Source organism: Rattus norvegicus, chromosome 3 (genome assembly GCF_021556685.1).
Source record: "Rattus norvegicus strain SHRSP/BbbUtx chromosome 3, alternate assembly SHRSP_T2T, whole genome shotgun sequence".
Classification (NCBI taxonomy): Eukaryota; Metazoa; Chordata; class Mammalia; order Rodentia; family Muridae; genus Rattus; species Rattus norvegicus.
In genome coordinates, this window is record NC_141536.1 from 90,101,228 (window position 1) to 90,117,229 (window position 16,002).

Below are 16,002 nucleotides of genomic sequence, written 5' to 3' on the forward strand. Positions count from 1 at the left end.
TATATGTGGGGGGTGTGTGTGTGTGTGTGTGTGTGTGTGTGTGTGTGTGTTGGCAGCATAAGCATAGGAAAGATATAACAGGTTTTTATGTGTGTGGTGGGAACAAACCAGGGAATTCACTTCTTCCTTCTCCACCACGCCCATTATCACGTGTACGTTATGTACATGCAAGATCTCGTGCTATGATGCCTCAGCCCTGACTGTAGCTCTCATCTCTGGAGTCCTCTGCTCACTCTCACAGCCCAGAACTTAAGCTGACTCCACAGTTCTCCCATCTGCAAACAGTTACGGTAGCCCAACTTCCTGACCACCTTTCCTGAACGGTCTGGGATGTACAGAAGGTCAAGTGTCTCAGTTTTCCTTAGTGCTGGATTGATTTCACTGTGTTTCCTCCCATCTTTCTCTGAGCAAGTTGTCTCCTTCACTTGGCTCCCCATTACGAATGGGCACGGCTACAGCCGTGCGTGCCCTCCTCAGTTCTGACGACAAGAGCTATTCAGATGGCTCACAGCTGTGGGAGGGCTGCCGGCCGCCCATGTACTTAGAGGACTGTCGTCTTTTGAGAACTACTGCTTGTTGTAGTTCAATCTGTTTGAGGAGACAAGCCAGGGGCCATAAAGGGTGGCACAGTGGGTTAGCAAACCACATGGCATCCAATAGCTCGTGGAGCAGAGCAAGTGGCAGAGAAGGCTACTGTACTCGGGGCCTTGAGGAAACGCAAATGCTAACCCGGCAGACAGGGCTGGAAAGGGCTTCTTGAGCAGATGGAAAAGGGTGTTAGGAGCATGCAAGGGCTTTGCAGCAATGGTAAGCTTGTCTGTAGAGAGAAGTTTGAGTTAGAGGGTGTTCGCTCTTGAAGGAGCTGGGTGGAATCCATCTATGTGATCAGGTGGAAGAGGTACGAAAAGGTTTGGTTCACAAACCCACCTGCTGGAGGATGAGTCTGAACTCACAAACTTTTCCTCTTCTTAGGAATGAAGCATGCTTCTTCTGACCACTGAGAGCAGTGCCCCTTTCTCCCTTTGGTCAGGTGCCTGGCTGCTTCTCTGACTGTCACCCTTCCAATGTTGGTTCAAATGTCACTTCTTCGGGATAGCCTTCCCTAGCCATCATCCTCACTCAGAGGGCCGTCCCCTTCTCCAGGCTCCCTCAGCACCATGGTCTTCCCCTTCAGAGTACCCACATCCACTGGCAATCATAACTCTGAGAAGCCGACTGGGATCATGAGTAGATCATGAGTAGATTTATCCACAGTGTGTGCTGGGACTAGGAGACCAGTACCTGCATGTGCCTGGGACTCCACAAACAATGCCTTGGTCGGCACATAAAAGGAAAGTCACGGGCTGGAGACATGGCTCAGTGGTTAAGAGCACTGACTGCTCTTCCAGAGGACCTGAGTTCAATTCCCAGCAACCACATGGTGGCTCACAACCATCTGTAATGGTCTGCCCTCTTCTGGTGTATCTGAAGACAGCTAGTGTGTACTCAAATAAATAAAAATTAAAAAAAAAAAAAAAAGGAAAGTCACCATGAAAACAACACCCTTCATTATTTAAGATTGTAGGAGGAGGTCTGGGTGGGGGCACACATCTATAGTCTCAGTACTCAGGAGGCTGAGGCAGGAGGATCAGGAACTGGAACCAGCCTTGGGTACATAGTGAAGCTTTCTTTAAAAAATTAATTACATACGTACACACACACACACACACACACACATACACACAAAAGACAGACAGACAGACATAGAGATAGACCTCATACAGGATATACATGGAAATATTAATCCCCAGCCAATGGAATGCATAATGAAATGTTTAGGAGTAAAATACACTGATGTGTGAAACTTACTGTGAATATATAAACATGATATGAGAGGTGAGCTGCGGCTAGGTTGGTGAATTAAGTACGTAAAGTGGGCACAAATGAGCACATCTGCTATCCCAGCACTCAGAACGCGGAACAGGAAGATCTAAAGGTGCCTGATGTGGGCTACTTGAGATGATGTGCTGAGAAAGGTGGATAAACAGAGACAGACAGACAGACAGAGAGAGAGAGAGACATGGAAACAGAAGAGTGTGACTGGGGTAACAGATTTCTTAGCTGGTGTGCACAGAACCCTGTATTTGGTCCCTAAAACTCCAGAAAAAGAAAAGAATTAATAGCTGGATGGTATGCCAGGGCAAATGTTTTTAGGTGTCAATCATACCGTCTACATGGGTGTTCACTGTATAGTTCTTTCAACTCCTTTTTATGTTTAAAAGCTCAATACAATGTTGAATGGGGCTGTGTGGTGTAGGAGAAACTATATTAATACCCTGTCCTATTCTGCCTCTGGATAGACAGATCTACTTTCAGATTCCAGTCCTGTCATGTACCCCTTAGGCCAGCCATGTTCTTTAAAGTCCTCTCAACTCCAGCTTCTTCCAAACACAGTGAACCAGGAGCCATCCGGTGGTATTGTTGTGGGGATTAAATGACACAAAACTCTTGATCTGGAGTCTAAGGCAGTGCTAGGTGTTTCACAGGCATTGGTCCTCCTGCTCCAAAGTCAACAAGTCCACAAACTAGGACAAATCTTCAATAAATCATAAAAAGAAGAATCTTGTGATTTTTCTTCCTCTTGCTGTATCTCAAGGGAAATTAAGGGAATAAATTAATTATGCTATTTTTATAGATACAGATAATGACCTTCCAGTAGTAGGGCGCTTGGAGTTGCATGTGTGAAGAAAGTGGTACACGCATACTGTAGACGCACTCCTCGCCTCCTCTCCCCGTGGCCTGTACACTCAGGAGCTGGCCAGGATGAGTAGTAACACAGTCACGGACGGTGAGGAGTTTAGGAAGAATTGCACACAGCACATGGAAGCCAGGGCTGCCTGTCAAACTCCCAGAGTGCAAGAGACAAGAGCCCCAAGGTCTGCGACAGTGGGGGGCACACTTCCATACAGTGTAGTCACGAGGCTGTCTGGGCTTTTAGCATAATTACATGAACTGAGAGATGGCCTCAGGATCATAAATAAAAGCTTCCAATTGAGGCTAATCGTATAGGTTCAGCTGAAAGATATCTAATGGGCCACCACATGCATTTCACATCTTGGATCCGAAAGGTAGGAAAAAGGAGCCTGTTAGTGACAACACCCAAGACAACATCAGGACTCAGGAGAAATCACACATTCCCATGCTATAAGACAAAGCCAATGCTCATTTGAGAATATTGGGGGGTGGGGGGGTCCATCGTGTGAAAACCCGTGAAAGGGTTCATCGTATGCCCCAAATGAGATACCACAATCAGTGGAGATGCAATTTTGTCAAGTGTCTCTGTGTGCCTATGATCACACATTTAAGATGACAGACTCCAAGCTATTTTAGACCATGGCACCCTCTCTACCTGGAAATCTCTTTCTCTTTGGCATAATTATATGCCTACCTACATGATTGGTCCATTAGTAAGCCTAGACTCTGAGATCCTTGGAGACCTCACACACCGCCTGTATAAACTGGGCACACGTCACCCATTTGTGATAGAAATGTTGCTGGGCTGGAACCATTACATCACTGTAGGACCAATGGGACACATGACTTCTTGGCTCACTGTGGCAGCAGTGGCCCAAAAGCAGCATGATACTAATATTTATACCCAGCTGCTTAGTACTGCTTATTTGTTTGTTTGTTTTTGTTGATGTGTGGCTGTGATTTTTTGTTTTGTGTTGTTGTTTAAAACAGAGTCTCACTTTGAATCCCTGGCAGGTCTGGAATTTGATATATAGACCAGGCTGGACTCATACTTAGAGCTCTGTCTACTCTGCCTCCCAAGTGCTGAGAGAAAAGGCATTTGCCATCATAACACCTTTCTATTACTGTCAATAGACCTATCACAATAAGTCTGTTATTATAAATAGTTTGATTGTTATTGTTATTTGGGAAGACGTAAATCTGGGGGCATTTGTCCTACCCCACACACCTCATTTTCAGATGAATCCTGCCTGGCTGAAGGAGGGGTCATGCTAATAATCTGCCTTTGTTCCGTGCACCTCTGCTGATCATATGACGTGTATGCCCCTAATTCTGCAGCCACAGATTCGCCCTGTCAGGAGTGTGGAGCTAGGACACAGGCTAGGTAGGTACTCAAAAGGATGTACTGTCACCTCTTGATATGGACAGCACCTCTAGCAGGTGAAGTCCTGAGCACAGGTGGCCTACAATAGAACCAAGAAGTTATGCGAGAATTCAGGCAAAGCCAGTTTGCAGAGGCAGTTGGAGCAAACTATGAGAGGATGGACTAGATCCATAACATAGGAAGTCAATACCCCCAGCCTCTGAACTTTGCAGGCTACCATGCAATAAAGCAGTGAGGAAATGGAATAAACTTCCCTGGTTCAAATCCTGCCTCTGCCATTTGACCATGTGAAATGAAGAGTCACTACTAAGTTGTTCTGGGCCTTGATTTCTGCATCTGAAGCCAGGGGGTTAATAACAGAACTTACTTTATAGGGCTGTGAGGACTGTGAACTAAACCTTCACAGCTGTCAGCTATTCTCTCTGTCAGTTAATTAGAGTCCCCCTCGTCAGTCTTAACTCACTCCTGTTCTGAGCATGTCCCAGGCAGTTGTCTTGGGGCCTGGAACCCACACATGAGCTAATTTCTAGAGCTAGATAGAAAATCTGTTCCCCAGTCAGAGATGGGTAGGAGGCGGAGCCCAGACCATCCTAAACCTTTAGCAAATGATTTCCTAAATACATTATGAGTATTTCCTAAGGATTGTACTTCCTAAATACAATATGAGATTCAAACAGAAAAGATACTGAAAACTTGAACAGCTGGGTGTCTGCTGCCTAATTGTGTGGAATGTTACCCTTGTAGGAAAAAGTAGAGTCATGTGATCCAAATGAAAGGGAAATCACGAGAGGCTAAAGGCATGGCTCGGTGGTTCAGAGCACCTGCTGCTCTTGCAGAGGACCTGGGTTCAATTCCCAGCCCTTGTAACTCCAGCTCCTCTTCTCACCTCCATAGGTATCTTGCACACACATACACACACATACACACACACACACACACACACACACACACACACACACACACTTTAAAATTTAAAAGACAGAATAGAAAAGTACTTGGGATATTGGTATTGCTGGACTAAAGGCAAGAAATATTCCCCATCCCATTGAAGGTTGGGTGTACATGAAATTCACCATAATAAGTCAGTCTCAGGAAACTGCCCAAGACAGGCTCCATGGTCCTGATTTTTATATACTTTTATCCATTTAATTCAGAATAGCTCTCTTAATCCAGATCCTCCTATTCTTTTCAAAACAAAGACTTTATTTGATAATGAAGTGTGTAGGTTTCAAGATATTTTTGCTCTGCTCATTTTGACAAGGGCTTATGATCCGAACCATTCATTTCGACATTTTCTTTCAGACTCCCCATTTTTCTTCAGCCTTGCTGAGTCTGCTGTTGACATTTGGTAAATAAAGAGGCAAATGACAGGAGCAGTATTCAGTCCCAGGGTGGAGGAGGGGCAGCTTGGGGGTGTGCACCGCTCCAGGCGTGTGGGCCCTACTCCCAGGAGTAAGGTTAGATATGCCCTCGGACATGGCGTGCTTAAACACCAAAGCCATTTTGTGTTTGTAACATCAGAAGCTATGTGTTTGTTTTTCCAGCTAAGAATAGATTGAGCATATATAAATCTCAATCAAATTCCCCTCAAGCTTAGGACGCAGAGGTCAAAGCCTTCCTTGCCTGAGTGGACAGAAGGTTGGCACTGCAGTAACCTTGGCCTTCGCCAGCCCAGCTACCCGGGTTCATTTACATATCTGCATTAGTTGGTTTAAACATAGTGTTTAGCAAGAAGTGATGGCACAGACCTTCAATCCCAGTACTCAGGAGGCACATTCAACTGAATAAACTTGAGACTGGTGTGAAATTAATAAACTAAATGTTACTATTATAATTTTAAAGGATTTCTTTTTTTGTCTTGGAACTATGTGTATCTGTGGTTATGTGCATATGAGCGTAGGTGCCTACAGAATCCAGAAGAAGGCATCAGATCCCCTGGAGTTAAAGGAAACTGAGCTGACCTACTTGGGCACTGGTGTTTACATGAGCCACAAGTGCTCTTAGCTGCTGAACCATCTCTCCAGCCCCATCTCAAATAATAATAATAATAATAATAATAATAATAATAATAATAACAACAAAAATATAATGAGGAGGAGGAGGAAAATGAGGAGGCTAAGCCAGAGTTTATATGGACTTCAGGTTGAAACCAAGACAGAAATATAGAAAATTCTTCCCTTTTCACAATGAGAATATTTGACTGGGATTCCCATGACTGAGCTTGGTACTTGTCAACATACAGCCAGGGGACCTTCGAGAAAAGATGGGTGTAAGGCTTTTATTCACAGAGAAGAAAATTAAGACCTGAAGATGAATTATGCAGTGAGAATTCTGGAATTTTGGGTTCTTAAAAAAAAAAACAAACAGAACTACTATAAGAATATGTTTTCATTTTAATTCCAGGCATGGGGTATATGAGCTGCTTCAGACTGTCCACAGCAGCTGACTGTGATTTGCCTCATGCTCTAGCAGAGGTGTGATTTCGCCAGCTACATATAATCTCTACAACTGTGTTATGTTTGGAATTCTGGGAACTTTTCAGAGGGTATATAAATGCTAATGCCCTGAGAGGTGGGAGGTGGGTCGTTGGTTGCAGTTTGTTAAGTAGCTGTACTCAAAGAAGAAAGGAGAAATTAGATATCCTGGTGGTGAAGATCAAACTTGCCCCCAAGGAACTCTATGCCCCTAACCAGCAGGAAACAGTCTCACATTGGAAACGTTGCCCCCTTTCCAACCCTTGACTTTATCCAGGGATCTCTTTCCTTTCCTCTCTATGCTTTTTCCTCTCCTTTCTACTGTTAGGGGGTTGAAAGGGAAAAAAGCTGAGTTGGTGAATAGCAGTCATGCTGTAGCTTCGGCCTCCTGAACTCATCCAACTTGATTTCCAGCACTCCAGTTGTTTCTCCCGGAACCTGGATGTTTATAGTACCCATGGGTGTGCCTGAGGATGAGGGCAGACTTGATATGTGCCCAGAGGATGAGACAGGCACTAGAGGTGCCCAATATTTCTTAACTCAGACTTCAGTGATCATCAGTTTCACCTTTGAAAAGCCACTGATGTTTTGGGGTTAGTTTTTGTTTTTTTGGTTTTTTGGGGGGGTTGTTTTTTTCTTTGGGGGGGGTGGAGGTTGTGTTGTATTTTTGTTGTAGTTATTATTTGGTTTTGGTTTGTTTGTTCATTTGTTTGTTTTATTTGTTTAAAGTAAGGTCTTACTATGTAACTCTGGCTAGCCTGGAACTCACTATGTAGACCAGGCTGGCCTCTAACAGAAATCAACCTGTGTCTGCCCCCCAAGTGTTAGGATAAAGGTATATGTCACCATGCCTGACTAAGACTACAGATCTTGAGGGAAAAATAATATCAATACTATTCAAACCTTTCCATAATTCAGAGAGGAAAATACTTCCCTATTTTAGAGACTGGCATTACCTTTACACTAAAACCACACCAAAATCTTTATTGAATAAAACACAACTGGGTATGGTAGTTTATGCCTGACTTCCAGTACTCTAAAGCCTAGAAAAGATTGCCGTAAGTTCAAGGCCAGCCTCGGCTACATGGTGAGTTTGAGGACAGCCTTAATTACAGAATATGATTCTGTTTCAAAAAAAACCAGATTAATATCCCTCAAGAGCCTAGCACTCCTTTTATAACTACTGGAAGGGATAGAGAGGTGATTAGGCACCCACTTCTCTTGCAGACGTCCCAGAAATAAATGTGTGTGTGTGTGTGTGTGTGTGTGTGTGTGTGTGTGTGTGTGTGTGTATTTCTAGAAAATTAGACCTGGAAGGAACTCACATTGTGACTAAGCTGGAGTTTATACCAGAAGCAAATCTTAGCTCCCAAATTTCTACACTCAGTTACATTGTCTGGTTAACAGCAAACAAATAAAAGTTTTGTCTTCGTGTTAATATAGACAGAGAAAGTAAAAAGCCCTTGTAAAACTTCACAGCAAACTGAACTAAGAGGAGAGTTTCTTCACCCAAATAAAGGAACTCTGCAAGACAAAAATGAAACTATACACAGCATCCTAGGTCACAGGGAGAGACTGAGTGTGGTCCTCCAGATGGGTCAACACAAGGACATCCACACTCCCAGTTCCTGTTGAACAATGTGCTGGAAGTTCTAGTCTGTGTAATCAGGCAAGAAAAAATTTCAAAACACACAGATTTAAAAGAAACAAAATTGCCTTCAATCACAGATAAAGTGATTTTCCATTTAGAAAACCCCTCAAAGTTTTACAAAATGCTACTAAAACTAGAGTGAATTTGGAATAATTCTATAATGAAGTTTATTTATTTATGTGTATGAATGTTTGCTTGCACATGTATCTGCACACCATGTGTGTACGGTTCTCACAGAGACCAAAAGAGGGTGCCAGATACCCTGGAACTTGAGTTACAGGTGGTTCTGAGCCTCCATGTGGACGCCGAGAATTAAACTTATTTCTCTGCAAGAGCAGCCAGTGCTGTTAACCACTGAGCATGCTTTCCAGACCAATAAAGCTAATAATCTTGAATCACATTTCTATATGCTAATAAACATTTAAGTACTGTTTACCAAAGTCTTGAAAACATGAAATACACACACACACACACACACACACACACACACACGCATGCATGTGCAAAGTCACAGTCCTTAAATTTAAAGGTTGATAAAGCTAATTCAATTTAAAACGTCTGTTCTTGAAAAATAGTATTAATAAGATAAAAATGGGATCCCACAAACAAGAAAAAAGTTCATTTGCAAAGCACATATCTGATAAAGGCCTGGCTAGGAAAATTCAAACAATAAGTAAAACAAACAGTCCAATTGTTTGAATTCACAAAATATTTTAACAGACAGGGAAGGAGGAGCATGAAAAAAGACACAACAATAGCATTACTCATACTCAGAGAAGTGTAAACTACGCCCACAAGAGGCAACACTAACCAACTATTAAAGGGGAAGAAGCAGGCAGTCCCAAGTACCCCTGGGGTGATGAGGGGACTAAGACTCTCACACATTGCTGCTGGAATGCAAAATTGTGCAGCCTCTTTGGAAAAGACTGACAGCTTTTTACAAGGTTAAACACATACCCAACACTGGACTCAGGATTCCACCCTAATTCACTCAAGGGGAAGAAAATTGTCCAAACAAAGCCTCCTTGGTCAAAACCTGGAAACAACCCAAATACCTATCAACATGGAGAGCAAACTGTGTTGCTAGGATACTATTCCGCCTTTAAAAAGGAGGGGGATGCAGGCAATGACATGCATGATGCTTGAGAGTGTGACAGAAGCTTCACACGGTAGGACACACATGTTAGTGATTCCATCCATGTGGCCATCTAGAAAAACCAAGGTATGAAGGATAGACTGGTGTTTTTACCCTTGTTGGGCAGGAGGAAACTCTTGGGGGATAATAGAAATGTTCTCTATCTGGACTGTGGTGTGGATCCGACGTATACTTCTGTCAAAGCATCTCATGCAATGCATCTGAAAGGGGTCACGTTACCAGACATAAAGTCTGTCTTCATAAACTTGATTGGAGGAACAGGGGAAAGGTTTTGGAGAAGGGGTTGGGTTGGCTCCCAGCATCGCATAAACAAGGCATGGTGATGCGCGCCTGCAATCCCAGCACTAAGGAGGTTCAGGGTATTCAGAGTATTTAGAGTTCAGTCTTGAGCTACAGGGAGAGTTTGGGCCAACCTAAGCTACCCTCTCTGAAAACAAAACTTTGTGGCTGCTCAGTGCGCACCCTTGGTACAGAGCAGCATTTCAAAAGTCTGAAGTAGTCGGTGACCTTTGCAGAACAAGGATATTGAGAAGTCAGAACGATGGCCTTTGCAGTCCCAATCCCTCGCGGGTGTCTCTGAGGTCTCACAGGAGGGAGACAGTCTGTCTTGCCTCCTGACCTGACTCATGAAGGCATTTCACTGGCCCACCACTCCACCCACCAGCTGCTTAAAGGACAAGGGCCAAGCTGGTGTGATCTCTCCTGAACCCCCACAGGGAGAGCCTGGTATGCCCCCCACGTGCCTGCTAAATGCGGTCCAACAGTGCAACTGGACACCACCTCCCTGCAGCTGCAGTAATGCTAACTCTCAACACCCAGGTGCTGACTGCTCCTTTGGTCCTGAAATCCCCAAAGAGTCACCATCCATGGCAGCCATCCCATAACCTTGAATAATGTGTCCCTCTGTGTGTTTGGAGATCATCTCTCATATGTTGTCAAGCAACGAGAATGTTTTAGGGTCAATCCAACCATTCACTTTTGTTTAAAGAAGAGTAGAGCTGTTGTTCATTGAGAGAAGGTTGGTGAAGATGAACAGGGTGTGTACACGCACTGGGCATGTTTCCAGGACGTCGTCCAGTGACGTAAGACTTGGGCCAGGTCAGCTGCTATGAGCTTCTCCAGTTGTCATCTGCACTTGAGAATCGAGTGTCTATGGTGGTTTTTACAAAGAGATGTGGAGCAGGAGTGGAGAGCGAACTGCTGTTCCTCACCCATATTAAAGCATAGTTCTCCAGTTTCCAAGATCTCCTTTACCTGTTGAAGGGCTAGGGTGGGAGAATGGGAAGACCCGAGCTGTCCTGCAAGTGACTTTGAGTGCTAATAACTGGTACACGCAGTCGAAACACGAACTGGGTTTGTTTGGGCCACTTCTATTTGAGGTGGGGTGGGCACCAATGTTACACTCTCCTTATCTTTAATGCTAAAAGGAATGAGAAAGTGTGATTGTGTGTAACTATATCCACATTTTTGTTTTCATTTGCATGGGGGTGGGGGGGTCCTGCTTAGTTAGCTATATAGAATCTCACTGTGCATCACAGGCTGGCCTCAGACTGGTGATCTTCCAGTGTTAGCCTCTCCCATACTGGGATTACAGGTTATGGACCTGTATACCTGGCCTTAAATTCCCATCTTAACCCTACATGAACCTAGCTCTGCTACTAAACTTTATAGGAAAAAGGTTTCATGAGTCCCATGTGGTGGTGTACACACCTGTAATTCCAGAGCTCAGGAGTCTGAGGATAATGGAAAACCCACGTATCAGATACAGGAGAGAGTAGATGCGTGAGGGCGCTATCTTAATTGTCTCCGTGTCCCTTAAGCCCACCAGAGATTTTGAACCCACTGAAGGTGTCTGTCCCTACTACTCTCAAGACCACCAAACATCTGCAAACCAAGCGTTAGCCAGTGGTCGTGGCTAACCCGAACATCTCAGCAGCTGACAACGCCATGCTGCCCCTTCTCTTCCTCCCCCACCCGGATACTTCACCACATAATCCTGCCAGCTCTGTCTTCACAACATGTTCACACTCTCCCTTCCACTCTGCAGCCCTTTCCTGTTTCCACTGTCACATCGTCTTCATCCTCAGCATGGCTCCCTCAGCCTCACTTCTCACTGTTTCTTCGGGTCCCTCAGTTCTGCACTGTCCTCCCTGCCAGCTCCCTCAAGCCTCCCATGTATGCCCCCCCGACCTGGGCCCCCCCATAGCTCTGTGCAGTCTCTGCCCCCTGTCATCTCATCCCCCCTTCCCTCACCGTCCAGTACAATAAGCGTGGGTATAAAGCTGCCACCCCCCCCCTCACCCTGCCTTATTCCCTCCACAGAACTCACCATATTTATTATGACTTGCTACTCAACAGCGGTCTGTAGACCACAGTCATCAACATGATCTCGGGCTGTCCCAGACCAACTGAATCACAGCCTGAATTTTAACAGAATTTTAAGGTGATTCCTGTCCTCTGTAAACTTCAGAATGCACTGGACTACTTTCAAATAGCATAAAAATGGGACCTTGTTTGGATTTGTTACTATAGCCCCAGGGTACTGAGGTTTCAAAACACAGACTGAATGACTGAATGAAGTGAATGGGAAGATGAATGCATTGAACAGAATGCAGGATCTGTGCAGTGGGGCTCTGACATGCAGGGTAAAGTTATCTCCGTTTGTGGTAGACTACACTGGAGAAGTCCTGACATCAGCAGACCCTTCTTCACATAAAGCAGCCACTCGCAAATTACTGTGAGTTACTTAGATGAAATAATCTAACAGAATCCACCAAGTTGAAGGGAAAGAAGGGAAGAAGCTGAGTTGTTACTAGGTTCATAGTCCATCCTGGGCATCACTGCAGGAACACGGCTGGTGGAGAATGAGTACAGTGGCTGCAGAAGCCACCCTGGGAGGAGAGTGCAGGAGAACCTCAGAGCAAAGCAGGTGCTGGGTCCTCCTCTACCCTGTGTTCTAGGTACAAAGAATCCTTTACTTTTCCTTGATTGGAACGCCACCATCAACCCTGACAACCATCCCACCCTCAGAGTCCCACCCCCAACCCTCCTTAAAATGAACTGCAGTCTGACTTTACTAGCTCTGCTCACATAGTAGCAGAGTTCAAGTCCCTCCTCAGGAGAGACTTCTGCAAAATGGTGGCTCCATATTCGATTCCATATCCTCCCACCACAGCACCCAGACTGGCAAAACAAATATGCAGGCAATTCCTGCCATTTTTGTGAGAGCAGTGGCAGTCTGTGAACAGCACCGTGTCAAGCCCTGTTTTATACTTTGCCGCAGTCACCTAATGAGTGCACCCACCCAGTAACGGTAGAGCTTTTATTACCGGTTTCACATGGGAGAGAGAAACGAGGGTCACTGAGGCCAAGGTCACATTGAGCAGAGGCCCGCAATGGGATGAACGCTGTGCCTGCACACGGCCGACACATTAAACATTTGCAGACGTGAACTGATTGGGAGGTAGTTAGGAGAGGTAGGATGATAGATTTGCACTCTACATTGTTGCCTGGAACCCAGATGGCAGAAGAGAATGAATTGCCCTTCAGAAACTTCTTTCCTAGAGCAGAAGTGACAGAAGCCTGTGAGCAGGGCTTCCAAGGGACAGAATCAGGAGAGCGTGCCTTCAAGAGAGCACTAAGGGTGACCGCAGACTTCCCTCTATATGGGATTCAGGCAAAGGGACAAGGAGTGTGGTGGCGGAACCAGCTTAGAACACACTGCAAGGGCCCTGCAACCAAGGTGCTAGGAATTCGTGCAGTATTTTCTAGAAACAAACCCATTTCTGTCCATTTTCCCAGCGAGGGCAGATGTTTGATTTAGCCTTGTTAAAAGCGAGGAGCATATTCATGCAAATGACAGGCTTAGAGGCCGCCAGGACTTCAAGCAGAATGTGCCAGGTCACTGGTTCTGCCTCTCAGATAACTCTGCATCAGACACACGCTGCAGACAACAGCACAGAGCTGCAGCTGCTCATCAGAGCAAGCTCCAGACAAGGTGGCTGGTGGAAAGTCTAATGTCCCCAGAAAGAGTGCCCCCGCCCTCCCATTTCCCTCCTGACAGTGCTTTCTCCCACCAACTTCTCCAGATGTCCTGTATGAGACCCAGAACATATGAAAGAAGTGATAAGGTCAGACTGGATGACCAGTGTTCACTCTGCCATCAATAAGCCAGTCATGAGAATGGAATCTGCTGTAAAGCCACAGGATGCTGCAAAGCTCAGAGGCAGACAGTGGAGCCACAGGTGGTCTTGCCCATGGAAAATTGAGCATCAAGGGTAACAGTAGAGAAGGTACCCCAAAAGCACAGTGAAACCAACTCTAACGAGAAGGGAAGAAATAAAGGGCCTCAGAGAACAACTACCTCAATGGCATTCACTTTCATTCTGATTGTCTATCCAGGCTTAGGTTGGAGGGGTGTCCCAGACTAAGACCAAAAGATGAAGGTGACAAGTCCCCTAGGGAAGGTTCTAGCTGACTGGACGATGAGCCAAGCAAAGAATCCGAGACTGAGAAGGAGCCAAATACAGAGGCTGGAAGGGAGATCAGAAATCCCCAACCCCGTCAAAGAAAATCGGCTGACGGGGGGCTGAATGGGGCAATACAGGGAGGCTAAATTTCACATGTCACAGATGGCTGAACAGTTTTCAGACTCTGCACTCAAAGGAGCAGCATCCAAGAGGGGAGAGCTCTCAAATGGTTTACAGAACTATCAAGAATTGGACGCGTATTAACCAAAACCTCTGTGATTCTGAGCCAGTGGTTACCAAGGGACTTCCTTATGACTTCCCTCTCAGCATTGTGCCACATACATAAAGCAGGGGATTGGAGTCCCTAGGAGGTCATTTACTGAACTTTGGAACTACTAGGAAGAATCACAACAGAAATTCCATAACACCCAGACCACTCTTGTCAGCGACTGTTAAGTGAATCAAAGGAAAATTAAACAGTTATACAGATATAGCCAACCAGAACACTCAACTCAAAACTGGTATGAGCTCCTTCAACACTGGGACCTTCAATCTGATAGGGAGAGAGGGCACACCTGGGCACGTAGGGGTGCGGGTGAGGGGCGGTTCTCCTTGGTTCTCACTCAAAGCTGCAACACTACAGAAAGCGGTTACCTAAAATGTGTTTGATAAGCTGAATGTATCTAAAGCCTAGAATTCCACCACAAACACAGAAGCTTGCCCTTTACGGGAGTCATAGCAATGATTCTTATTTCAAAGACCATGGCTGACCGCGCAGTGTAGGTTTCAAAGCACTTCGGTAAAATAATTCCGCCCAAATAGTTACAGCAGATCCACTAAATTGTCCGCGGAATTACAGGACTCTGTTTCTGAAGGGTCGTTGGTAATCTGAGCACCAAGTGCGACTGTTCTTCAACAAGCCTCTTGCAAAGAATAGGTGAACACTTGATCAATACCTGAACCTTTTGCAAAATGCAATCAGTTATTTTAAGTACCTCATTCCCAAAAGGAAAGGGGGGGGGCTGTTGTGAGCAAAGGGGGAAACGCTATTTCGACACGGAAATTGCTTCAAACTCTCAGGTCATTCCTTGCAGTTAAGACAAAGTGAGTACAAGCAACGGGAAGCCCAAAAGATCCCAACACGTCCCACTAGGTCCCTTTTATGCTATCCTAACTACGCCGTGTCTAGCTAAATGAAGCGTGGTCGTGGGACCACCAGGAAGCATTTACAACTTGTCCAGGGGAAAAAAAAAGGATAAGAACATGCCTCTTTCTTCACCGCCCACGATGCCTTCCCAGAGACAGATTTCTGACAGTTCGCCGGCTGTTGCAACTACTAAGGGCAGAGAAAAGCCCAGCGGTGCTGTAGAGCCCACCACCCACCACCCACCACCACACGGTTAAGCTGCTCCAGACCCCGCCGCGGGCGCAGAACCGCTGCCAAGCGCTTACCCGAGTCGGCCCGGCAGTTCCCGGAGAGGGCAGCCAGCAGCAAGAGTCCCAGCAGCAGCGGCCGCAGCGGCAGCACATCCTCGGAGCCGCGGGCCCCGGAGCTCTTCACGCCCTGGCAGCGCGCGGCGATCCCGCCCGCCCCGCAGAGCCCTGGCTCCCGGGGCCGATCCCTGGGCTCCCGCGCCGCCGGCCCAGCTTTGCTCGGGCCCTGGGGCTTCGCCTCCTGCAGAGCCATAGGGACTGTTCATACATCCAGGCCGCTGCCTCTTTCCACGCCGCGCCCGGGAGCCCAGCCCTCCGCGCACCGTTCCTCACCGGGCATCTCGGGCCATGGCCCGAGAGTCGGAGGGAGGCAGGAGGTGCGAGCTGCTCGCTCGTCCTGCCTCGGTCGGAGGCGGGCTCAACGGAGCCGGGGTTTCAGGCGCGCGGGTACCGGGGTTGCATGGGGGTTCCCACGGTATGGCGAGGGTGGGACGGGCGGCGCCCTGGTCCCCTCCCCGGGGCCGGATGCTGCACCTCGAGCGCGAGGCTACGAGACGTGGGGACCCGCGGACCTGGCTCGTGCAGCGTGCCGCCCGCCGCCGCCCCTGCGCCCGGGTCTCTGTCCCTGTCGGTTCACTGGATCGCTGGACTCCGGCTCCAGCCGCGAATGCTACTGCAGCTCAGAGCGGCGCCTCATTGAC

General features: G+C 46.6%; 1 protein-coding gene across 4 annotated transcripts in view; it reads right to left on the bottom strand.

Moving 5' to 3' along the window:
* G2 (protein) overlaps nt 1-16,002 on the bottom strand; it is a 276,275-nt gene extending 260,273 nt beyond the window's left edge. For all 4 annotated transcript variants that reach the window (XM_087645743.1, NM_001437728.1, XM_087645740.1 and 1 more), the window contains 1 exon segment: nt 15,320-16,002. In XM_087645743.1, coding sequence (XP_087501869.1) covers nt 15,320-15,554 — 235 coding nt within the window. In that variant the 5' untranslated portion in view covers nt 15,555-16,002.